At 43.7% G+C, this 27,480-nt stretch overlaps 1 protein-coding gene across 1 annotated transcript in view; it reads left to right on the plus strand.

Moving 5' to 3' along the window:
* stk3 (serine/threonine kinase 3 (STE20 homolog, yeast)) overlaps positions 1 to 27,480 on the plus strand; it is a 427,334-nt gene that overhangs the window by 221,515 nt on the left and 178,339 nt on the right. The window contains exon 7 of the mRNA XM_080194726.1: positions 7,698 to 7,835. Coding sequence (XP_080050852.1) covers positions 7,698 to 7,835 — 138 coding nt within the window. The remainder of the gene's footprint in view (positions 1 to 7,697; positions 7,836 to 27,480) is intronic.

Consider the following 27,480-nt stretch of genomic DNA (forward strand, 5'->3'; position numbering starts at 1 on the left):
CTTACGTGTAGCATCCTAAAACACAACATAATTATAAACTACTCCATGTGCAGCCCAGTGAAATAAAGGCACTATAAAGTAATGTGACAAATCATTCCTGAAAAGCTTTAATAAAATTATTTAAAACAAGTAAGAAGACTTGTTTGTGTCCTGTGATATTGTAGGCAAAGCATATTGATGTTAAAAGGCATTTTAACAAAACTAATTTCTAAGGGTTCGAGGAATATTTCTTTTCAGCTGAGAGAAACTGGTATCAAAACCTTCGGGTTTTGTCTAAAATGAACTAATCATTTTATAGTTGCAGTGCTTGTTATTGGCCACTAGAAGCTGCCAACAACTCACAATGCTTTGGCAGCCTCTTGTGGCTCTAATCGGTAGAACAACACTACCATCTCCAACTTTGCACTTTAGACAAAGCTCTTTTTGTCATCCTTTGTTGCAACAACTGTAAAATTCTAGAATAGTGCAGTTTTTAACATAGGTTTGCCCAAACTTTCAAATAATCTCATTGGTATCATGGAGAGCTTTGTTCACTCACTGGTATGGAAGCTGATTCAAAATTGCAGCAGTTCACGTGGGCGACTTTAAGAAGCTAGGGCTGCAGTAGTTGACCGTAAAAAGACTGGGTGGGATTTTATGGCTGCACTCGTCCCAAAACCGTAAAATCCTACCCAAGGTCAACGGACTTTTCAGTGCTCCACCCCTCGCTCGCTCTGATTCCCATAGCGTGTGGGATGGTAAAATTCACCCCTAAAATTCTGAACAGCCGTTGTCTAAGTGGAAAGAGATAGGACAGACAAGATTGAGGGAAAGAAAATCCAAGGTGTATCCATGAACCATCAGGCAAAGGATGGAATAGTCCTGCATCTGTCCCTATTTCATGATTGCTGAATCAACAGTGCGTTGTATGAGGTTCTTTTAAAATTGTGTCACAATATCTGACTCTATGTCAATCCACACCATTGTCCATGTTAAAGCGTGCTTGAAAGGAGTAGGAATCTGGTCACAGATTGATCCCCAAACAAAGCAAAATTGTTAATTTCTGGCTTCTTATCCTTTAAACATTTTATGCAAGGAGAATGCCCTTTGAAAAACCCATTCATACCAATAATGCACTGGGGACATTACTGCTCCTGACACTGCAGGAGAAGTGTCAGGAGCAGAATCGCAAGCTCTACACAACCTTTGTTAACTTCACGAAAGCCTTCGATACTGTAAGCCGACAAGGCCTGTGGAGGATCATGTCAAAGTTCGGCTGCCCCCCAAATTCATTCAGATGGTACGCCAGTTCCATGACGGCATGCTGGACAGAGTACTGGATGGCGGAGAATCCTCTGAGGCGTTCCCAGTCACCAATAGCGTCAAACAGGGCTGTTCAGCATGATGTTTACTGCCATGCTGAATGATGCCTTCCAGGACAGTGTTGCTGGAATCAGCCTCAAGTACAGAGTGGATGGGAAACTTGTCAACCTGAGGAGACTTCAAGCTATTACCAAAGTGAAGGAGACTGTTCTGAGAGATTTCCTCTTTGCCGATGGGCGCCCTGTATGCTGGCTCAGAGCCAGAGGTGCAAGTCAGTATGGACAAGTTTTCCACAGCTTGTGACAACTTTGGACTCACCATCAACATTAAAAAGACCGAAGTCATGCACCAGCCTGCTCCTCATGCACTGTCCACAGAACCCATAATCACAATCAAAGGGCAGAAACTACAGGCAGTGGACTAGTTCACTTATCTTGGCAGCACCCTCTCCCTAGCAGTGACTATTGATGCAGAAGTTAACTGCAGAATAGCAAAGGCAAGTTCTGCTTTTGGTAGACTGCGCTCCACTGTATGGGAACGTCGAGGAATCAGCCCAGCAACAAAACTGAAGGTCTACAGTGCCATGGCACTCACCACCCTCCTGGATGCCTGTGAAACATGGACTGTGTATTGAAGGCATGCAAGTCAGCTCAATCATTTCCACATGACTTGTCTTTGCAGAATATTACGCATCTGATGGCAAGACAAAGTACCAGACACTGAAGTTCTCCCTAGAGCAAATCTACCATCAGTCCACACACCGCTGATGAGAGCGCAGACCCGGTGGGCAGGTCATGTCACCTGTATGTCAGACGCGCGCATACCCAAGCAGCTCCTTTTTGGGGAACTCTCTGGTGGACAATGCTCGCATGGAGGGCAGAAGAAACATTTCAAAGACGCACTCAAAACCTCCCTGAAGTCACTTGACATTGACGCGACGACCTGGGAAACGCTGGCACAAAACCGTCCTATCTGGCGCTGCCTCATCCACAAAGGCTGTCAAGCTCACGAAGCAAGGTGTATTGCTGAAGCACAACTTAAGCGCGAGCGGCGCAAGTCCAGAGCCACAGTAAAAAGTCTGACAACACCAGGTTTTAGTCCAACCGATTTATTTGATAATAGACTCACAAGCTTTCGGGGTTAGTCCCTTCGTCAGGTGAATAGGACTAACCCCGAAAGCTTGTGAGTCTATTATCAAATAAATCGGTTGGACTAAAACCTGGTGTTGTCAGACTTTTTACTGTGTTTACGCCAGTCCAACGCCGGCATACCCACATCAAGTCCAGAGCCACCAGCGCAACAACTACAGTGTCTACACAAGTCTGTCCAATATGTGCCAGAACATTCCGTGCCCGAATTGGCTTCATCAGTCATCTTCGGACAAACCGCAACCAGCCTCAAAATGACTAATGGTGTCGAGGTCCTCTTCGATGATGATGGACGAACAACAACGAATGCACTGGGGCCAAAAGTCAAATTACAATGATTGGAATGTGTCAAAATGCCATAAAATAAGAAAAATAAAATGGTTAAGAAGTGGCTGAAATAAATTTATTTTCTATGTGCTTGCTACTGGCTGGCAATATCAGGTGGCCATCTCATGGACTTGATTTTGACCTGATTTACTGTACGACAGAATGTGCAGGACATTCCTATCCCAAATTAATATTAAACCCATGGATACCCAATTCAGTGAGGTGAGTCCAATCCCATCATTTCAGGATTCAGAGTGGACAGAATTCCAGAGGATTTCCTGTTTATTTTCCATCCTCCAGTTCAGGACCCTGGGAGATGCTGAAGATCAGAGGAAACTTGATGTGCATATACACCATGCCTTAAGAAGGCATATGCTATACTTCCCTCTATTAGCTGAGGTGTGGGGTTTTCGAACAGGAAGGTTACGCTGGAGCTATATAAAACATTGGTTAGGCCACAGCTTGAGTTTTGTGTGCTGTTCTGGAATCCAATTACAGGAGGGATGTGATAGCACAGGACAGGGTGCTGAGGAGATTTACCAAGATGTTGCTTGGTGTGGAGAGCTTTAATTATGAAGAGAAATTGGATACTCTGGGGTTGTTTTCCTTGGAGCAGAGGAGACTGAGGGAGGACATGGGGGGACTGATGTAAGAGGAGGGATGTATGAGGGCGATGGCGGGACTGATGTATGAGGAGAGATTGACTAGGATAGGATTGTTTTTACTGGAGTTCAGACGAATGAGGGGGGATCTCAGAGAGACTTATAAAATTCTAACAGGATTAGACAGGGTAGGTGTGATGAGGATATTCGTGATGGTGGGGGTTTCCAGAACTAGGGATTACAGTCTGAGAATTCAGGGTCGATCATTTAGGACGGAGGCGAGGAGACATTTCTTCATCCAAAGTGTGGTGAGCCTGTGGAATTCATACCTCAGGAAGTAGCTGATGCCAAAACATTGAATGTATTCAAGAGGCGACTGGATATAGCACGTGGGGTGAATGGGATCAAAGGTTATGTGGAGAAAGCAGGAATAGGCTATTGAGTTGGATGATCAGCCATGATCATAATGAATGGCGGAGCAGGTTCAAAGGGCCAAATGGCCTCTTCCTGCTCCTATCTTCTCTGTTCCTATGTTTTTATGACATGATTGAGAGGTGTTAGATTATGAGGTGCATATTTAGAGTAGACGGGAAAGAACTTTCCCCCTTGGTGGAGAGATCAATGACTAAGGAGCATAGATTTAAGGTAAGGTTTAAAGGGGACATGAAGAAAAACTTTTTCACCCAGAGGATGGTGGGAGTCTGGGACTCAATGCCTGACAGAGTGGTGGAGGCAGAGACCTTCATAACATTTAAGAAGTATTTAGATGTACATTTGGATGGCAAGATACACAAGACTGTGGACTAAGTGCTGGAAAATTGGATTACAATAGTTGGGTGGCTTATCATTGATCAGTGCAGACTCGATGGGCTGAAAGGCCTTTTTCTGAGCTGTAGGCCTCTCTGATTCTAATTCATGCAGGTAGGATGGGCAGCTGAGAACAGAAAATCCGGAGTGTAGAGTTCCAACATAGATGGAAATAACTTGTGACTTAACTGCAATTGTGCCTGAATCCTTGGGTTACATATTAGTTTAGGATTAGTGAAGCATGATGTAGTTTTGTAAACATTGATATTTGGAAGAAAAGTTACTTAATTGTGGCTCCAGTGAAAAGAGGAGGTACTTCTAATATTTTGATCAAACCGATATATGTTGTTGAAAGGATTTATAGAAATATGATTGCAGCATTGCAGCTGTGAGCAGTGAGTTGGCCTTGTGGATGTGACTAAACCGAACATACAGTTCTGTCTCCTGCATAACCATTTAGGGAATTGGTTGGTACTGTTAAGCTGGTTAATATTTTATAGAGTCATAGAATCATGGAGGTTTACAGCATGGAAACAGGCCCTTTGGTCCAATTTGTCCATGCCACCCTTTTTTTAAAACCCCTAAGCTGGTCCCAATTGCCTGCATTTGGCCCATATCCCTCTATATCCACCTTACCCATGTAACTGTCTAAATGCTGTTTAAAAGACAAAATTGTATCCGCCTCTACTACTACCCCTGGCAGCTTGTTCCAGACACTCACCACTCTCTGTGTGGAAAAATTGCCACTCTGGACCTTTTTGTATCATTCCCTTCTCACCTTAACCCTATGCCATCTAGTTTTAGACTCCACTACCTTTGGGAAAAGATATTGACTATCTAGCTCATCTATGCCCCTCATTATTTTGTAGACCTCTATAAGATCATCCCTCAGGCTTCTACGCTCCAGAGGAAAAAGTCCCAGTCCATCCAGCCTGTCCTTATAATTCAAACCATCAAGTCCCAGTAGCATCCTAATAAATCTTTTCTACACTCTTTCTAGTTTAATAATATCCTCTCTATAATAGGGTGACCAGAACCGTACACAGTTTTCCAAGTGTGTCCTTACTAATGTCTTGTACAATTTCAACAAGACGTCCCAACTCCTGTATTCAATGTAGTGACGAATGAAACTAAGCATGCTGAATGCCTTCTTCACCACTCTGTTCACCTGTGACTCCACTTTCAAGGAGCTATGAACTGCACCCCTAGATCTCTTTGTTCTGTAACTCTCCCCAACACTACCATTAATTGAGTAAGTCCTGCCTTGGTTCAGTCTACCAACATGCATCACCTCGCATTTATCTAAAATGAACTCCATCTGCCATTCGTCAGCCCACTGGCCCATTTGATCAAGATCCCATTTGCAATCCAAGATAACCTTCTTCACTGTCCACTATGCCACCATCTGCAAACTTACTAACCATCTACATTCTCATCCAAATCATTAATATAAATGACAAATAACACGGACCCAGCACCGATCTCCAAGGCACACCACAGGTCGCAGTTCTCCAGTTTGAAAAACAACCCTCTACAACCACCCTCTGGCTTCTTTCATCAAGCCAATTTTGTACCTATTTAGCTACTTCATCCTGGATTTAACCTTATGCAACAACCTACCATGCAATACCTTGTCAAAGGCCTGCTAAAGTCCGTGTAGACAACATCAACTGCGCTGCCCTCATCTGCCTTCTTGGTTACTCCTTCAAAAAACTTAATGAAACTTGTGAGACATGATTTTCCATTCACAAAGCCATGCTGACTGTGCCTGATCAGTTTTTGTGTCTCTAAATGCCTGTAGATACTGTCTCTCAGAATATTTTCCAACAACTTACCCACCACAGATGTGAGGCTCACTGGCCTGTAGTTCCAAGACTTTTCCCTGCAGCCCTTTTTAAACAAAGGCACAACATTTGTAAGCCTCCATTCTTCAGGCATCTCACCTGTGACTATCAATGATTCAAATATCTCTGCTAGGGGACCCACAATTTCCTCGCTAGCCTCATACAGTATCCTGAGATACACTTCATCAGATCCCGGGGATTTATTTACCTTGATGCGCATTAAGGCTTCCAGCACCTCCTCTGTAATATGTACTCTCCTCAATACATCACTATTTATTTCCCCAAGTTCCAGGACATCCATGCTTCTCTCAACAGTAAATACTGATGAGAAGTATTCATTTGGGATCTCACCCATCTCTTGTTTCAAAGTTGAATATGGAAAACATTTTATTTTCATCAGTACATTTGGTGTATAATCATTAACACTGAAAATTGTCAAGCATTCAGAATACTTCTGTGCTCCATGGTGTCATTGGAGTGTATCCCAATGACGTGCAGGGGAACCACCCCAACCCCTGGAGGTCCCAAGGTAAGGGCTGCACGGCAGTTGCCCAGGAAGTTCAATTGCCTCACAATCAGAAACATCTGAAACTCATCTCTAACTTTGGATGGTTCCATCTGCATTAAGGCAGTAGTCACTGAGAAAAAGTTCGAAGAATTTCAAACCACTTCTAACTCCTGGGTACCCCCCCCCCCCCCAATTCATGGCTGTCCCATCCCATGGATCACCCCCGACTACGTGACACCCCTTTGACCACTTAACCCCACACTGACCCTATAAACTCCCCAAACAACTGCACCAAGCCCCCACTGAAAACCCTACCCCCATTGATCACTGTATTTTCCCCCAACTGATCAACTACCCTTCCCAACCACCTGTTCCTTGACCGTTCCTGATGCATCCCACCCCGTAATCCTACCCACTTATTTGACAAACCTATCTTCTCCATAGCTTCTGAAATTGGCTGGACCTTTAAACTTACCTGTAGGCAACTCGACACTGTAAAAAGAGACGTGTGGGGTCCTGGCTACTAACTCAACAACCCTGGGCTGAAGGCCTCAGGAAATGCAGGGTCCTACGCAGTTCTTGCCTGGCCTGAGTTGGAAAGCCTTGAGAGAAAGAATTGCCTGGATTTCCAGTAAGAAACTGAGAGCAAAGTGACAATCGAGCCTGCCACTTTGCTGAAGTTCAGGCCCGTTGTATTTAGAAATAGATACTGCTGACTCAGCAACCATGCTCTCAAAAGGCTGAGATCCAGTAAGAGTAATTATTTAGGTGGGAAATGATCCTGGCACTAAACAGCAGTCTGCTGGTTTTATCTGTTTGGTCAGGAAGTGCCTTTGGTTCTACTAAGCAGGTCAAAATGGAAAGCTTCTCTGGAGACTGATAAACAATAATAGATAAAATAAAGTATGAAGTGCTCAATGAGGTTCAGTTTGCACAGAGGAAATTTAATGGGAAATAGCTACATTGGTAGCAGATGGAGTAGTTTCCTGAACCTCATTCCTGATAGAAATTCTAGATCGGTAAAAAATGTGTACATCAGATTTACTGTCAGATAGAGAAGGTGAATAAAAGGATTTGTTTATTTGACTGCACTAAAACTCAGATGATCCTGATTTCCATGTCCAATTGATTTTACCCCTTCCTTTTCTTTTAAAAATAGGCTATTTTTATGATTCCCACCAACCCACCACCAACATTCCGGAAGCCAGAGCTCTGGTCTGATGAGTTCACAGATTTTGTCAAGAAGTGTCTTGTGAAGAATCCAGAGCAAAGAACTACTGCCACACAACTATTGCAGGTTTGGCACAAAATGTTTTTCAGTTAATCTTTGTTAGTTTTATGCAGGGAAATAAATCTTGCACTTCTGATTTATGTAGAATTCATGCAGAAATTGCAGCTTTAAGCACAAAATTAGCTCAAAACAGCATGTTTTTTTTCAGGCCCTGACTGGGCACCCAGTTTTTGCATGTTCGATTTTGAGATAGTTGTTTTCAGTATTTCTAGGTGACTGCGCTACCTATGTATGCAAACTCATTAACAAACACAAGATATAATGTAGGGATGGTCTGTGGAATTCTTTACTGCAGAGGGCTGTAGAGGCTAGGTTGTTAAATATGTTCAAGACTGAAATAGACAGATTTTTAATCATTAAAAAAAACATGGGTTATGGCGATAAGGTGGGAAAGTGGAGTTGAGGATTATCACATTGGATCAGTCATTATCTCACTGAATGCAGTGCAGTCTTGATGGTCCAAATGGCCTCTTTTTACTTCTATGGTCTTATGGTCTGTCACACTTGCATGGCCAAAATAAGGAGATCTACTTTGTGATGGGCTGACATCTGCAGTTGCAAGCACCTTTTGCACTATGTACATCAACAACTATTCTAAGAACGCTGTGTACTAACTGTATCTGGATATATCAAAGGAGACTTGTCCTTGGCACCTCCATTTTACTGTTGATGCAAAGGCTAAGCTAAACTACCTGTGCAGCCTTGTGGAGTTTATGTCAAGGACTAGGACAGCTTAAATAAAAGCAAATCACTGCGGATGCTGGAATCGGAAACAAAATCAGAAAATACTGGAAAATCTCAGCAGATCTGACTGCATCTGTGGGCCGAGAATAGAGCCAATGTTTCAAGTTGAGATGACCCTTTGTCAGAGCTGAGAGCACAGACAATCAGCAGAGATTTATACTGTGAAAGCGAGGGTAGGGGTGGAATGGGACAAAGGGAATGTAAAGGAGGATACAGAAGGCTGAGAAGGTTCTAAAAAGTGTCCATTAAGGTGATTAGAATGTGAGAATGGTACAGTGGTACAGATTATTAAAGGACTGCCTGAGGAGTGTGACAGTTGCACTGAAATGAGGGGTGGTGAGAGGCAAGAAGGAGAGCTAGAATGGAGAAGTGGAAAAATAGGAATGAAAAGGAAGGATGATAAAATGGATGAATGAGATGAAATGAAGTGAAATAAAAATAAATAAAATATAAATGGAAATGGGGTGAAGGTGGAGGAGAGAGTTCATCGTTCGAAGTTGTTGAACTCAATGTTCAGCCCAGAAGGCTGCAAAGTGCCGAATCAGAAAATGAGCTGCTGTCTCTCCAGTTTGTGTTGGGATTTGCTAAAATATTGCAAAAGGCCTAGGAGGACAGGACAGCAGGGTGGTATGTTGAAGTGGCAAACGACAGGAAGGTCAGGGTCCTGATTGACAACAACTGGATAATGTCACTACAGCAATAAAGAACGCAACAGGATTTTTCCACACTGCAGAAAATGTGCAGTTGATATCCATATCCACCAAGTGACTAATATCGTATTTGCTAGGAGAAACATTTATTACCTTGCCAGTGTTAATGGAAGACTGACTAGAGGGGCTGCAGAGCTTTTATAACCAAGAGTTCCAGGGATCATAGAAGAAAGGTATTTGTAGGACAAAAACCAGTTATTTGACCCAATTTCACAATCAGGCTTAACTGCAACTATGTTTTGTTTTAATTATTTCATGGACTATGAGTGTCACTGATACAACCAACATTTGTTGCCCATCCCTAATTGCTCATGAGAAGGTGATGATGAGTTGACTTCTTGAATTGCTGCAGTGCACCGGTGATGGAGGGAACGAGGATAGAAAAAGGAGTAGGCTATTTGGCCCATCAAGCCCACTTCATCATTCAATTAGCTCATGACTGACTATCTAGAATCATAGAATTCCCTACAGTGCAGAAAGAGAGATTCGGCCCATCGGGTCTGCACCGACAACAGACCATCCAGGCTTTATCCCCTTGACCCTATTTACTTACCCTGCTGAATTCTCTGACACTAAGGGGCAATTTAGTGTGACCAATCAACCTAACCTACACATCTTTGGAGTGTGGAAGGAAACCTACACAAACGGGGAGAATGTGCAAACTGTACACAGTCACCCGAGGCTGGAATTGAACCCGGGTCCCTGGCACTGTGAGGCAGCAGTGCTAACCACTGTGCCGTCACCCACACTATTTTCATATCCCTTGATGTCATTTGTATCCAGAAATCCATTAATTTCTGTCTTGAACATGCTCAATGATGGCGCTTCCACACACCTTTAAGATAGCAAATTCCAAATATTCGCCATCCTCTGAAATGGCCTACCCCTGATCCTGAGATTATATTTGTTTTAGACCCTGGAGTGAAGGTTAAGATGGTGGATGGGTTACTGCTCAAGCTGATTAGAACATAGAACAGTACAGCACAGTACAGGCCCTTCGGCCCTCAATGTAGTGCTGCGCTTCGTCCAAACCCAAGATCCCGCTCCCTACAATTCTAATGTGCTCCATGTGCCTATCCAATAACTGCTTGAAAGTTCCTAAAGTGTCCGACTCCATTATCACAGCAGGCAGTGTATTCCACACCCCAACCACTCTCTGAGTGAAGAATCTACCTCGGACATCCCTCCTATATCTCCCACCATGAACCTTATAGCTATGCCTCCTTGTAGCAGCTATATCCACCCGAGGAAATAATTTCTGCACGTCCACTCTATCTATCCCCCTCATCATCTTATAAATCTCTATTAAGTCACCTCTCATCCTCCTCAACTCTAAAGAGAAAAGCCCCAGCTCCCTCAACCTTTCCTCATCATTTTTGGTTGGTGTTGAACTTCTGAGTGTTGTTGGAGCTGCACTTGCCCATACACATGAGAGTTTCCCTCATACTCTTGATTTGTGCCTTGTAGATGCTTAACTAGTTTTGTGGATTCAGGAACTGAGTTACTCATCACAGAATTCTCTGATCTGCTCTTGTAGCCACACTATTATTTGACTGGTCCAGTTTCTGGTTAATGTTAGTCCCCAGAGCGTTGAAGATGGGGGATCCAATATTGCAAATGCCATTGAATGTCAAGGGAAGATGGTGAGATTCTTTCTTCTTGGAGATGGTCATTGCCTGCCACTTACACAACGTGGATGCTACTTTCCACTTATCAGCTCAATCCTGAATGTCATCCATGCCTTTCAACATATTGGTAGGGCTTTCTTCAGTATCTAAGGAGTTGTGAATGGTACTGAACATTTGTGCAATTGTCAGTGAATATCCTTATTTTTGACTGTATGATGGAGGAGAGGTAATTGATGAAGCCGATAAAGACGGTTGAGCCTAGGACTCTACCCTGTAAAACTCATGCAATGATTTCCCGGGGCTTAGATCGTTGACCTCCAAAAAGCATAGTCACCTTTCTTTGTGCAAGGTATGGTGGAAAGTTTTATCTTTCATTCTTATTGATAAGTACCACTCTTATTCAAATATTGTTTTGATATGAGGAGGCAATGGCCTAGTGGTATAATTGCTGCACTATTAATCCAGAAACTCAGCTAATGTTTGGGGACCCTGTTTCAAATCTCGCCATGGAAGATCTGCTAATGGCCATGAAACCATTGTTGATTGTTAGAAAAACCCACGTGGTTCACTAATATCCTTGTTTGAGAAGGGCAGCAGGGATAATCCAGGAAATTATAGGCTTGTGAGCCTTATGTCAGTGCTAGGGAAATTGTTGGAAAAGATTCTTAGGGACAGGATTTACTCACATTTGGAAACAAATGGACAGTGATGGACAGCATGGTTTTTCAAGCAAGTGATGAAGATGATAAATGAGGGAAAGGCAATGGATGTTGCATACATGGACTTCAGTAAAGCCTTTGACAAGATAGCTCATGGTAGACTGGTATGAAAGATGAAGTCACATGGAATCAGAAGAGAGCTGTCAAGATGGATACAGAAGTGGCTTGGCCGTAGAAGACTGAGGATAGTAATAGTGGGGTGCTTTTCTGAATGGAAGGCTGTGACTACAGTGTTCCACAGGGATCAGTTCTGGGACCTTTGTTGCTCATAGTATATATAAATGATTTGGAAGAAAATGTAGCTGATCTGATCAGTAAGAAATCAGAAATTGGTTGAGTTGTCGATAGTGAAGAGGATTGCCAGAGGATACAGCAAGATACAGACTGGTTGGAGACTTGGGCAGAGAAATCACAAATGGAGTTTAATCCGGCTAAGTGTGAAATAGTGCATTTTGGAAGAACCAACGCATGTAGGAATTGTACAGTAAATGGTAGAAATCTTAGGAGTATTGACATGCAGAGAGATCTGTGTGTACATGTCCACTGATCACTGAAAGTGGCAACACAGGTGGATAAGGTAATCAAGAAGTCACATGGCATGCTTGCCTTCATTGGTCGGAGGATTGAGTATAAAAATTGGCAAGTCATACTGCAGCTGTATGGAACCTTAGTTAAGCCTCATTTAGAATATTGTGTACAATTTTGGTCACCGCACTACCAGAAGGATGCTGATACTTTGGAGAGGGTATAAAAGAGGTTTAACCAGGAAGTTGCCAGGTCTGGAGAATATTAGCTATGAGGAGAGGTTGGACAAACTCAGATTGTTCTCACTGGAATGATGGAGTTGAGGGGCGATCTGATTGAGGTTTCCAACATTATGAGTGGCTTGGATAGTCAGATGTTCTCTCCTGGGGTAGAAAAGTCAAATACTGGGAGGCATATGTTTAAGGTGTGTGGGGAAACGTTTAAAAGAGATGTGCGAGGCAAGTTTTCTACATAGAGGGTGGTGAATGTCGGAAATGCGCTGCCCTTCAAGGTGGTGAGAGTAGGTACGATAGTGGCCTTTAAGAGGCAACTAGATGAATACATGAATAGGATGGGAATGGAAGGATACGGACTCCGTAAGCGCATACATTTTTAGTTTAGCCAGGCAACATGATCGACGCAGGCTTGGATGGCCGAAGGGTCTGTTCTAGTGCTGTACTTTTCTTCTTTGAAATCTGCCATCCTACCTGGTCTGACCTACATGTGACTCCAGAGCCACAACAATGCTCTCGAAGGGCAACTAGGTGTTGGCAATAAATGCTGGTCAGTCAACGACATTCATGTCTGACGAATAAGTTAGCAAAAAATCTTAAAGCATATCATTGTTACCTTACCTCTTGCATTTAGCCCTTTCTCCATGTTTGGACCAATGTTACAATGAGGTCTGGATCTGAATGGTCCTGATGAAACTCAAATTGAGCAGGTTATTACTGTATCGGCTTAATAGCACTGTTGACAGCACCTTTTATCATTTTGCTAATGATTGTAAGGAGGTGCGCGTGACAGTAATTGACCAGATTGAATTTGTCTTGCTTTTTGTGATCTGGGCATACCCTTGAAATTTTCCACTTTGCTAAGTGTCTGCCAATGTTGTAGCCATATAAGAGCAGCTTGGCTACAGGCACAGTTAGTTCTGGAACATAGGTCCTCAATATAACTGTTGTGATATTATCAGGACTCGTAGTTTGCTGCATCTAGTGTATGCAGCCATTTCTTGTTATCATATGGGGTGAATCAGTTTGGTTGAAGACTGGGTTTTGTGATGCTGAGGACCTCGAGGAGATTCCAATTGGAAGTTTTTTGAGTTTTTTATTTTACTATAAAAGTCACTCACCTGGGGAATCGACCTAATTGTTGTGACCAGAGTAAGTTTGAAAGGGAGAGATTTGTGCTGAGGGTAAGGCAGCTAGTGTTTTCTTATTTATTTATTTGTTAAGTTAAAGATTTTTCACGGGCTTTTTCCTTTCAAAGTTTTTTTTTAACTGGGAAATTTGCACAGGCGCCTGACGCTAACTAGTGGTGAAAGGGAACTGTAAAGAGCAGGCCACTCTATACAGCGGGCAGCGGAGTGAGAGGGAGCAGAGTGAAGGCTGAAGGGGCTTTGGTGACAACAGGCAGAGGCAAGAATAGGTTTTTTTTCCCTTTTCGGAAAGTTTATTCTTGTTTTTCTCCCCTCCCAGAGTGAGAAAAAAAAGCCAGGCAAGATGTTGGAATGCTCCTCTTGCAGGATGTGGGAGATCAGGAAGACCTCTGGTATCCCTGACGACAACACCTGCAAGAGATGCATCCACCTGCAGCTGCTAGCAAAGCGTGTTAGGGAACTGGAGAAGGAGCTTGATGACCTCTGTTTAATTCAGAAGAATGAGAAGTATATAGATAGTTGCTTTAGGGAGTAGTTACACCTAAGCAGCAGAGCATAGGAAACTGGGTTACTGTAAGAAGAGGGAATGGAAATGTGAAAAGACAGGCAGAGCAGGGTTCCCATGTGGCCATTCCCCTCCAAAACAGGTGTACTGAATTGGATACTGTTGTGGAGAATGATTTACCTGGGACGTGCTGCGACAACCAGAACTCTGATACTGAGTCTGGTTCTGCAACACAGAAGAGTAGGAGGAAGAAGAGGAGAGCAGTAGTGATAGGGGACTCGATGGCCAGAGGTACAGACAGGAGGTTCTGTGGTCGGGACAGAGACTCCTGCATAGTTTGTTGCCTCCCGGGTGCCAGGGTCAGGGATGTCTCTGATCACGTGCACAGCGCTCTAAAGTGGGAGGGTGATCAGCCAGATTTCGTGGTGCACATTGGTATCAATGACGTAGGTAGGAAGAGTGAGGAGGTCCTAAAGAGAGAGTATAGCGAGCTTGGAAGGAAGTTAAAAAGCAGAACACCGAGGGTAGTAATCTCAGGATTGCTACCTGTACCACGTGTCAGTGAGGGTAAGAGCAGGATGCTTGGGCGGCTGAGGAACTGGTGTAGGGGGCAGGGTTTCCGATTCTTGGATCACTGGGGTAGGTGGGACCTGTACGAGAGAGACGGGTTACACCTAAACTACAAGGCGACCAATATATTTGCAGGGAAGTTTGCTAGTGTCATTGGGGAGTGTTTAAACTAGATTTGCAGGGGGATGGGAACCAGAGTGCCAGAGCAGATAGTGGAGTGGGGGTAAAAAGACAGGTTAGTTCAAGCAACATCACAAATGGAAGGGTTGAATGTGGTGGAAATAATTTTTTGAGGTGTATCTATTTCAATGCCAGGAGTATTGTGGGGAAGGCAGATGAGCTGAAGGCATGGATTGACACGTGGAAATATGACATTATAGCCATTAGTGAAACTCGGCTACAGAAAGGGCAGGACTGGCAGCTCAATGTTCCAAGGTTCCAATGTTTCAGGTGTGATAGAGGCAGAGGGATAAAAAGTGGGAGGGTGGCATTGTTGGTCAGGGAACATGTTTCAGCGGTACTCAGGCAGGATAGATTAGGGAGCTTGTCTACAGAGGCCCTATGGGTGGAGCTGAGAAACAGGAAAGATATGACCACATTAATGGGGTTGTATTATAGGCCACCTGATGGAATTGGAGGAGCAAATCAGCATAGAGATAGCTGACAACTGCAAGAAACACAAAGTTGTGATAGTAGGGGATTTTAATTTTCCACATATAGATTGGGACTCGCATACTATTAAAGGTTTAGATGGGGTAGAGTTTGTGAAATGTGTTCAGGAGAATTTTCTACATCAGTATATAGAGGTGCCAACTAGAGAGGATGCAATATTGGATCTCCTATTGGGAAATGAGTTACGGCAGGTGATGGATGTGAGTGTGAGGAAACACTTTGGATCCAGTGATCATAATGCCATTAGTTTCAATCTGATCATGGATAAGGATAGATCTGGTCCTCAGGTTGAAGTTCTGAACTGGAAAAAGGCTAAATTTGATGAAATGAGAAGAGATCTGGGAAGGGTGGATTGGCACAGCCTGTTCTCTGGTAAGGATGTAAATGGAAAGTGGGAGGCCTTCAAAGGAGAAATTTTGAGAGTCCAGAGTTTGTATGTATCTGTCAGGATTAAAGGGAAAGTAAATGGGAATAAGGAACCTTGGTTCTCAAGGGCGATTGTAACACTGATTAAGAGGAAGAGAGAGTTGTATGAAATGTACAGGCAGCAAGGAATGGATCAGATGCTCGAGGACTATAAAAAGTGCAAGAAGCTACTTAAGAGGGAAATCAGGAGGGCTAAAAGAAGACATGAGTTTGCTTTGGCAGACAGAGTGAAGGAAAATCCAAAGAGCTTCTATAAGGAGATAAGGAGCAAAAGGATAGTGAGGAATAAAATTGGTCCTCTTGAAGACCAGAGTGGTAGACTGTGAATGCAACCAAAAGAGATGGGGGAGATACTAAATGGTTCTTTTGCATCTGTATTTACTGAGGAAATGGGCATGGAGTCTATGGAAATAGGGCAAACAGGTAGGGAGGTCATGGAAGTGTTGCAGATTAAAGAGGAGGACGTGCTGGCTGTCTTGAGGCAAATCAGAGTGGATAAATCCCCAGGACCGGACAGGGTATTCCCACGGACCTTGAGGGAGGTTAGTGTTGAATTTGCAGGGGTCCTGGCAGACATATTTAAAATGTCAGTATTCAGAGGAGAGGTGCCAGATGATTGGAGGGTGGCTCATGTTCCGTTGTTTAAAAAAGGTTCCAAGAGAAATCTGGGAAATTATAGGCCAGTGAGCTTGACATCGGTGGTGGGCAAGTTATTGGAAGGTGTGATAAGGGGTAGGATCTACAAATATTTGGATAGACAGGGACTTATTAGGGAGAGTCAACATGGCTTTGTGCGTGGTCATGTTTGACCAATCTATTAGAGTTTTTCGAGGAGATTACCAGGAAAGTGGATGAAGGGAAGACGGTGGATGTTGTCTACCTGGATTTTAGCAAGGCCTTTGATAAGGTCCCTCATGGGTGGTTAGTTAGGAAGGTTCAGCCGCTAGGTATACATGGAGAGGTAGTAAATTGGATTAGACGCTGGCTCAATGGAAGAACAGTAAGAAGTCTGACAATACCAGGTTTAAGTCCAACCAATTTATTTGATAATTTGGCAGGTTAGTTGTAAAGACTCGCATTCTAATCAGTAATCTGTAAAATGTCTGGCTATTATATGCTCTGTCTGAGGCCAGAACTCTCTATTCACCTGAAGAAGAGGGAAATCGCGAAAGCTAGTGAGCTTACTATCAAATAAACCTGGTGTTGTCAGACTTCTTACTGTGTTTACCCCAGTCCAACGCTAGCATCTCCACATCAATGGAAGAAGCCAGAGAGTGGTTGTGGAGGATTGCTTCTCTGGGTGGAGGCCTGTGACTAGTGGTGTGCTGCAGGGACCAGTGTTGGGTCCATTGTTGTTTTGTCATCTATATCAATGATCTGGATGATAATGTGGTAAATTGGATCAGCAAATTTGCTGATGATACAAAGGTTGGAGGTGTAGTGGACAGTGAGGAAGGTTTTCAAAGCTTGCAGAGGGATTTGGACCAACTAGAAAAATGGGCTGAAAAATGGCAAATGGAATTTAACGCAGACAAATGTGAAGTATTGCACTTTGGAAGGACAAACCAAAGTAGAACATACAGGCTAAATGGTAGGACTCTAAAGAGTGCAGTTGAACAGAGGGATCTAGGAATACAGGTACAGAATTCACTAAAAGTGACGTCACAGGTGGATAGGGTCGTAAAGAGTGCTTTTGGTACATTGGCCTTTATAAATCAGAGTATCGAGTATTAAAGTTGGAGTGTTATGGTAAGGTTATATAAGGTGTTGGTGAGGCTGAATTTAGAGAATTGTGTACAGTTTTGGTCACCTAGTTACAGGAAGGATGTAAATAAGGTTGAAAGAGTGCAGAGAAGGTTCACGAGGATATTGCCGGGACTTGAGAAGCTGAGTTACAGAGAGAGATTGAATAGGTTTGGACTTTATTCCCTGGAGCGTAGAAGAATGAGGGGAGATTTGATAGAGGTGTATGAGATTTTGATGGGTATAGATAGAGTGAATGCAAACAGGCTTTTTCCACTGAGTCTGGGGGAGGGAAAAAAAACAGAGGGCATAGGTTAAGGGTGAAAGGAGAAAAATTTAAGGGGAATATTAGGGGGGGCTTCTTCATGCAGAGAGTGGTGGGAAGGTGGAATGAGCTGCCGGATAAAGTAAATGTGGGGTCACTTTTAACATTTAAGAAAAACTTGGACAGGTTCATGGATGAGAGGGGTGTGAAGGAATATGGTCCAAGTGCAGGTCAGTGGGACTATGCAAAAAATGGTTCGGCATGGGCAAGAAGGGCCAAAAGGCCTGTTTCTGAGCTGTAATTTTCTATGGAACTGCTAGTTAAAGTTGGGTGCAGATTCTTCAGTTTTGTAGTTGGGGTGAATGCAAAAAAACCAAATTCCAATAGTTCCAAGTGAATTCCGCTTTCTAACCAATCTCTGGATAAAGACATTCTACTGATTTCCTTATAGAACTTATTAATACTGTTTTGTATTTCGAGACCAGAGTTATAGTTTTCCCCACAAGTGGAAACATATACCCTGCCAACTCCTTCATAACTAAATAAAAAAAAATAAAGCTACCTATGTACAGCAGAGTAGAGTTTTCTTATTTACCATTAATTTTATTTCTTTGCTGGCAGATTTCAGAAAAATCAACATGTTGTTGTCACATTGTCTTCACATCTGTAATAACAGCTATCAGTTCCTTGGTGTCTGAAATCAGATGTGCAAGTTTTACTCATGTGAAGTTAGAGATCTGTGTTCTATAAAATTTGAACTCTTGTTCAAATGCAGACACAAATTTGGATTTGTTGCGACTGACAGTTAAAGTAATCCAAAACACCCAACATAATACTTGAGTTATACACTCCAGTTGCATGACATCAGAGTAAGAAGTTCCATATCTTAGCATTGATGCGTGTCTGGGCTATAAAGTCTAAAATTCTCTGAAGGTTGGGTTAAACAGCTTGCTGTGAATCTTATGTTGAATCCAATCCAAATGAATTGTAATTGTACAAATCTGTGAGGTAAGTGGTACCTTATGGCATCTGAATTGACCTGTGGACAACCACAATGTAAACTCTGACGGACTGCATTCAATTTGGATCATCTGGACCTCCTCTGTGGGATTATATGGAGTTGTCATTATAATTTTGATATGAATTATTTCATGTAAGAGTACTTGGAGAGCACTGGTGAGTGGCTTAACAAGAATGAGAAGGTTATTCCCATTGGTGGAAGGGGTAAAAACCAGAGATCAAAGATTTAAGGTGATTGGCAAAAAGACCAAAGGCAAAATTTTTTTTATGCAACAAGTGGTTGTGATCTAGAGTGCACTAGCTGAGAGTGTGGTGGAGCCACGTGCAAAGTTTTGGGGGAAGAGAAGGGAAGTGAGCAAACTGAATTGCTGTTGCAGAAATTGGCACAGATTCAACGGGCTGAATGGCTTCCCCATAACGAAAATTTAATTAACATAGCAATTTGCATTATTTTGCAATTTTGTGCTGTAAAAGGTAAAGGTAAAGTCGCCGCAGTCCCAGATGACCATAGGCTATAGTCCACATGACCCTCTCAAAAGGGAGAGCTGACTAGTGGTGATTTAACCTGAGGATCACCGCACCTCAGGAAACGCTGAGAAGGCAGGGCTTCATAAATAACTTCAGCTGGTACAGGAATTGAACCCGCACTGTTGGCAGCACTGTACATCACTAACCAGCTGTCCAGCCAACTAAGCTAAACAACCCTCATGAAGGCCCCCACCTTCTCAACCTTGCCCTTGCCTTCAGTTGGCAGTCCTTTGTCTAAACCATCACCAGTCAGTTCTTCCCCCTCAAAGGGCAGTGCAACCTGATCTTGTACTTCAGCAGGATGATGAATCAGAACATAAACTTGCTTTGTTGTCTGGACTTCACTTGCTTCACCTGTCACCAAACTCAGGCTTGTTGATATTTCATGCTGATTACACTGTTCCTAAGCCGTCATTATTCCACCATGGGATCTCCAACTTTAACTCTACACTCATATTATCACCATCTATTTCCTATTGTCTGTTTACCATCATGTTTTTATGTATCCTAATTTTTATGTTGTATGTAACTTATGCTTTCCTTGAATCTTTTTGCAAGTGCTTTTTGGCTGCTGCTCCATACCTGAGCCAATGGGCTAAATCTTACCTAAACTTGGCAGTGTGTTGTTTTGGCAAGGAAACTGGTGTGTTTCTTTCTAGATCCTACCATACTCTGCCAAAAAACATCAAGGGGACGTGATTCATGCTGTCATACGGGGGGTTGGGGTCTAACACGCTGACAAAACCTGGCTGCTCAGAGATCGGGGAACCATCAGAACTATAATAACCCTCCCCGCACCTAACCATGGAAGCCTAAGGGGCTCTCCATCCATCCCCAATTGGAGCCAGCATTCGCTCTGACCCCTCATGATCATTGGCTCCTTCTCTCTACTCCCTACCAAATGACCTTTGCCGGCATCCCCTGCTCATTGCACCATTTCCGGCCCACAACCACATCTGCATGAATCCCCCAATCGCCCCACCCCTCCACCCTCCAGGAGGCTCCCATTGGGGCCCGCCCCTTGGCACAGGGTGGCATTACCAAAGTGGCCCAGTTCCAACCTGGCAGTGTCAATGGGCGGTGCCTTGGGGCACTGCAAGGGCACTGCTTGGCCATCTCCCTCTCCCCTGGGAGCTGTACTTACTTTTGTGCCCCTGGGGAGAACCCCCTGGACAGGCTGATGTCTGTGTAAACTGTTATAATGATGTTGGTATGGTTTGAAGATATGGCAGGGATTGCGGGCGGGTTAACAATATTGAATTGAATGGAAGTCCATGCAAATTGTGTCCATTATGGGCGTGATACTGATGATGATGTTGGCGAGAACTGCAACTTCTGAATTTTGAGTCCCTATTGGAACCTCACAGATTGCAAATGTGGGCTCTAGATACTGCCCTATCAGTCTATTTTCACTTTTACTCCTTTTTAACTTATTTCCTCTTTACCTCTACTAAACCTTTCTCCATTGTCATGTCTCCTTTCAATTCTCCACTCTTAAATCCCCTATTGTTCTGATTCTCCTCCACCCCAACGCGTCAGTACTCCTCAACATTCCTGCTCTCTTGCCAGCGTACAGCTTTCCTCTGCGCATTTCTTGGCATCCTCAGATAGGCTCATTAAGGCATTCAGTACTGGCTCATTACCCAGCAGCGACCACAATTTCCCCATCCTGCTCTGTCTTCAGTCTTCCTGACCATTGAACTCACTTGGGGGTCTGACCTTGAATCATATAATTCTTACAGTGCAGAAGAAGACCAATTCAATCCACCGAGTCTGCACTGACTCTGTGACAGAGCATTCTACCCAGGCCCTATCCCCATAACCCTGCTTATTTACCCTGCTAATCCCTCTAATTCATACATCCTGGGACAATTTAGCATGGTCAATCAACATAACCCACATATCTTTGGAGTGTGGGAGGAAACAGGAGCACCGGGAGGAAACTCAAGCGGACATGGGAAGAATGCACAAATTCCACACAAATAATCACCCAAGGCTTGATTCAAGCCTGGCTCCCTGGCACTGTGAGACAGCAGTGCTAACCTCTGTGCCGATCTTGCCGATCATCATCTTGACCAACTTATCACTTCTGACCTTGTGAACCCTGCAGCGGACCGGCTCTCACTGCCCCTTATGAATCACCATCGAGAATGTACATTATGATAATAAGGTCCTTACCATCCATGAACGTATTATGGATGATTGCATCAACAACATGGCTTAAATGGAAATCTGGCTAAGGAGTGTAGACACGTTCTCACTTGATGAACCTTCACGGCCTGACTGTCACTTCCACCATTCAGCTTATTAAGAGCATCACAGTGGTGGTGTGGCATTTATCACTAATCATGGTCTGATTTCTGGTTGCTCTGGCACTTCCACCTCTTTTGAGCATCTCACAGTGCTCCATCCTTATTGCCTCTTTCAAAATCATTTTTCTGTAACCCCATCCCACATGTAATAAAAATGAAGATTTCTTCATTGCTTTCCTCCCTTAGCCTTTGCACCAAATGACTTCTCACCCTCAGAAATTTCAACCTCCATCTCAACTCATCATGTTCTCTTTCCTCTGAGTTCACTGTCCTCTTATCAGCCTAAATCTCTTCCTCCATGTTAACTCCCCAATTCATATGACCACCTTCTTAATTTCCATCTCACATTCCCTTGTCAGTCCCATTGAATCAATTATAAATAAGACTACTAGAGTTACAGATGACATCTATGGAAAGCTGAGAAACTTGCCAGAAACAGAGAAAACATAGAACATTACAGTGCAGTACAGGCCCATCAGCCCTTGATGTTGCGCCAACCTGTGAAACCAATCTAAAGCCCATCTAACCTACACTATTCCAATATCATCCATATGTTTATCCAATGACCATTTAAATGCCCTTAATGTTGGCGAGTCCACTATTGTTGCAAGCAGGGCATTCTATGCCCTTATCACTCTCTGAGTAAAGAACCTACCTCTGACATCTGTCCTATATCTATCACCCCTCAATTTAAATCTATGTCCCCTTGTGCTAGCCATCTCCATCCGAGGAAAAAGACTCTCACTGTCCACCCTATCTAATCCTCCGATCATCTTATCTGCCTCTATTTAGTCACCTCTTAACCACCTTCTCTTTAACGAAAACAGCCTCAAATCCCTCAGCCTATCCTCATAAGACCTTCCCCCATAAGAGGCAACAACCTGGTAAATCTCCTCTGCACCCTTTCCAATGCTTCCACATCCTTCCTAAAATGTGGCAACCAGAACTGTACACAATACTCAAAGTGCGGCCGCACCAGAGTTTTGTACAGCTGCAACATGGCCTCATGGCTCCAAAACTCAATCCCTTGACCAATCCATGCGCCTTCTTAACAACCCTGTCAACCTGGGTGCCAACTTTCTGGGATTTATGCACATGAGCACCGAGATCTCTGCTCATCCACACTATCAAGTAACTTACCATTAGCCCAGTACTGTGTAATCCTGTTACTCCTTCCAAAGTGAATCACTTCACACTTTTCTGCATTAAACTCCATTTGCCACCTCTCAGCCCAGCTCTGAAGCTTATCTATGTTCCTCTGTAACCTGCAATATCCTTCCGCACTGTCCACAACTCCACCGAATTTAGTGTCATCCACAAATTTACTAACCCATCCTTCTATGCCTTCATCCAGGTCATTTATAAAAATGACAAACAGCAGTGGCCCCAAAACAGATTCTTGTGGTACACCACTAGTAACTGAACTCCAGGATGAACATTTCCCATCAACCACCACACTCTGTCTTCTTACAGCTAGCCAATTTCTGATCCAAACCATTAAATCACCCTTAATCCCATGCCTCTGTATCTTCTGCAATAGCTTACCGTGGGGAAACTTATCAAACTCTTTACTGAAATCCATATACATCACATCAACTGCTTTACCGTCATCCACCTCTTTGGTCACTTAAGAACATAAGAACATAAGAAATAGGAGCAGGAGTAGGCCATCTGGCCCTTCGAGCCTGCCCCGCCATTCAATAAGATCGTGGCTGATCTGTCATGGCCCTCTCCCCATAACCCTTAACCCCCTCTCTTATCAAAAACCCATCAACCCGCTTCTTGAAAATATTTAGCGAGGCAGCCTCCACCACTTCAACGGGTAGAGAATTCCAGAGATTCACCACCCTTTGAGTGAAGAAGTTCCTCCTCAACTCCGTTCTAAAATGCCCCCCCTTTATCTTGAGGCTGTGCCCCCTAGTCCTAGTGTCTTTTTTGAGCGGGAAGAGTCTCTCCACCTCTATCCTATCCATCCCATTCATTATCTTATACGTCTCAATGAGATCTCCAGAACTCAATAAGGTTTGTAAGGCATGACGTACCCTTCACAAAACCATGTTGACTATCCCTAATCAAATTATTCCTTTCTAGATGAGTATAAATCCTATCTTTTATAATCCTTTCCAAAACTTTGCCCACAACAGAAGTAAGGCTCATTGGTCTATAATTACCAGGGTTGTCTCTACTCTCCTTCTTGAACAAGGGGACAACATTTGCTATCCTCCAGTCTTCTGGCACTATTCCTGTAGACAATGACGACCTAAAGATCAAAACCAAAGGCACTGCAATCTCCTCCCTAGCCTCCCAGAGAATCCTAGGATAAATCCCATCTGACCCAGGGGACTAATCTATTTTCATACTTTCCAGAATTGTTAACATCTCCTCCTTATGAACCTCAATCCCGTCTAGTCTAATAGCCTGTATCTCAGTATTCTCCTCGACAACATTGTCTTTCTCCTGTGTGAATACCGATGAAAAATATTTGTTTAACCCCTCTCCTATCTCTTCGGACTCCAGGCACAACTTCCCACTACTGTCCTTGACTGGCCCTAACCTTACCCTAGTCATTCTTTTATTCTTGACATACCTAAAGAAAGCTTTAGGGTTTTCCTTAATCCTACCTGCCAAAGACTTCTCATGTCCCCTCCTGGCTCTTCTTAGCTCTCTCTTTAGATCCTTCCTGGCTAACTTGTAACTCTCAAGCACCCCAACTGAGCCTGCCCGTCTCATCTTTACATAAGTTTCCTTATTCCTGTTCACAAATGATTCAACTTCTTTAGTAAACCATGGTTCCCCCGCTCAACCACTTCCTCCCTACCTGACAGGTACATACTTATCAAGGACATGCAGGAGCTGTTCCTTGAACAAGCTCCACATTTCAATTGCGCCCATCCCCTGCAGTTTCCTTCCACATTCTATGCATCCTAAGTCTCGCCTAATTGCATCATAATTTCCTTTCTCCCAGCTATAACTCTTGCCCTGTGGTATATACCTATCCCTTTCCATCGCTAGTGTAAACGTAAGTGAATTGTGGTCACTATCACCAAAGTGTTCACCTACCTTCAAATCTAACACCTGGCCTGGTTCATTACCCAGTACCAAATCCAATGTGGCCTCGCCTCTTGTTGGCTCAGCTATGTACTGTCAGGAAACCCTTCTGCAAACATTGGACAAAAACTAACCCATCTAAAGTGTTTGAACTATAGCTTTAATATTCCAGTTAATATTTGTAAAGTTAAAGTCTCCCATAACAACTACCCTGTTACTTTCGCTCCAATCCAGAATCATCTTTGCAATCCTTTCCTCTACATCTCTGGAACTTTTCAAAGGCGTATAGAAAAGTCCCAAAAGGGTGACGTCTCCTTTCCTGTTTCTAACCTCAGCCCATACTACCTCAGTAGATGAGGCCTCATCAAATGTCCTTTCTGCCATCGTAATACTGTCCCTAACTAACAATGCCACACCTCCCTCTCTTTTAGCATCTTCCCTGATTTTACTGAAACATCTAAACACCGGAACCTGCAACAATCATTCCTGTCCCTGCTCTATCCATATTTCTGAAATGGCCGTAACATCAAAGTCCAAGGTACCAACCCATGCTGCAAGTTCACCCACCTTATTCTGGATGCTCCTGGCGTTGACGTAGATACACTTCAAATCACCTTCCTGCCTGCTGGAACACTCCTGCAATCTTGAAACCTTATTCATGACCTCACTACTCTCAACCTCCTGTACACTGGAGCTACAATTCAGGTTCCCACCCCCCTGCTGAATTCGTTTAAACCCTCCCCGAAGAGCATTAACAAATTCCCCCCCCCAGGATATTGGTACCCCTCTGGTTCAGATGTAGACCATCCTGTTTGTAGAGGTCCCACTTACCCCAGAATGACCACCAATTATTAAGGTATCTGAATCCCTCCCTCCTGCACCATCCCTGTTGCCATGTGTTCAACTGCTCTCTCTCCCTATTCCTCTCCTCTCTAGCATGTGGCATGGGTAACAAACCAGAAATAATAACTCTGTCTGTTATAGCTCTAAGCTTCCACCCTAAGTCCCTGAATTTCTGCCTTACATTCCCATCCCTTTTCCTACCTATGTCTTTGGTGCCTATGTGGACCACGACTTGGGGCGGGCTGGTCCCCCTCCCCTTTAAGGATCCCGTAAACATGATCCGAGACATCACAGACCCCTGCAACTGGGAGACATCACACCTACCCCGATTCTCTCTTGTTCCCACAGAATCTCCTGTCCTGCCCCCCTAACTATGGAGTCCCCAGTGACTAATGCTCTACATCCTTTACAAGGATGTTGCCTGGATTGGGAAGCATACCTTAAGAGGATAGGTTGAGGGAGCTAGGTCTCTTCTCCCAGGAGAGACAAAGATTGAGAGGCGACCTGATAGAGGTTTATAAAATGTTGAGATGTATAGATAGGGTGGATTCTCGGATTCCCAGGGCTGAAATGGTCACTACGAGAGGACACAGGTTTAAGGTGCTGGGGAGTAGGTACAGAGGAGATGTCGGGTAAGTTTTTCACTCAGAGGGTGATGAGTGAGTGGAATCGGCTGCCGTCGGTGGTCTTAGAGGCGAACTCGCTGGGGTCTTTTAAGAGACTTCTGGATGAGTACATGTGATTTAATGGGATTGAGAGTTATAGATAGGCCTGATAGGTATGGATATGATCGGCGCAACTTGTGCGCCAAAGGGCCTGTTTGTGCTGTAGTGTTCTGTGTTCTATGTAATGCTCTACTCTTCCCTTTTGCTTCTGAGCGACAGGGGCAGACTCTGTGCCAGAGACCTGTACCCCATGGCTTACCCCTGGTAAGTCGACCCCCAATGGTATACTTGCTATACAGAGAAACAGCCACAGGGATCGCTGCACTGACTGCTTCTTACCCCTTCTAATTGTCACCCAAGTATGCTCATTTCTAGGAGTAAGTACCTCCCTGAAGCTTTTTTCTATAACTCTCTCTGCCTCCTGAGTTCATCCAGTTCCAGGGCCAGTTCCCTAACATGGACTTCAAGGACCTGGAATTGGGTGCACTTCCTGCAGGTGCCCTCAGCTGGGACACTAATTGTGTCCCTCACCTCAAACATCCCACAGAAGGAACATTCAACTGCCATCCCTGCTAACTTCCCTTACTGAGAAGCGAAAGAGTAAAGAAGAAAGGAAAAGCTTACCTGCCCTCACACCAAGTCTTTTCTAGGTTAGAGGAGGGGGAGGGCGGACTTCCTCCCTGTTCAAATTTATTGGGCAAAAACAAAAACCTTCCGAGGTCTCTCCATGGCCTATTTCCAGTTCTCTACTTCCGGCTGCTCTGGAAAAACTCCGAAGAAAGAAGTAAGTTAAGAATCAATATTCTTACCTACCAGCTTTCCCCTCAAGAATCGCTTCTGTGCCTTCTCTGCTGGAACAATGAGGTCGAAACCTCGAAGGTTTCTTTTAAAAGTGCCTTCTAAAAAAAAAACAAAAACTTTCCTAGGTTTCTCTACGGCCTACTTCCGGTTCTCTACTTCCAGCTGCTCTGGAAAAACTCTAAAATAAAAAGTAAGCTAAGAATCAACACTTTTACCTACCAGGAAAGAACATGAAGGGGAAAGAAGAAGCAAAGATTGAGTACGTGAAGTAACGTGTATACAAATTGGATGCAAATTTAATTAAATTCTTAAAATCAGACACGTAGCACCAAAAAAGTAATTAGTATAATAGAAAAGGATGTTGGGGTGGGGATTTGTGTGGGACTTGAACTTATTGTTCAACATATCCCAGAAACACACTGGCAGAAGAAAATGAGTGGAGCTGAAAGAAAAAGTTGAAATGGTTCATATTGATACAGGATGTGAACTAGCTAGGTTGCTGTTCAAGGAAGAAATGGAAAGCATACAGACTGCCCTATAAAGATG

Source organism: Carcharhinus amblyrhynchos, chromosome 8, assembly GCF_965287045.1.
Source record: "Carcharhinus amblyrhynchos chromosome 8, sCarAmb.v2.hapA, whole genome shotgun sequence".
NCBI classification, from domain to species: Eukaryota; Metazoa; Chordata; class Chondrichthyes; order Carcharhiniformes; family Carcharhinidae; genus Carcharhinus; species Carcharhinus amblyrhynchos.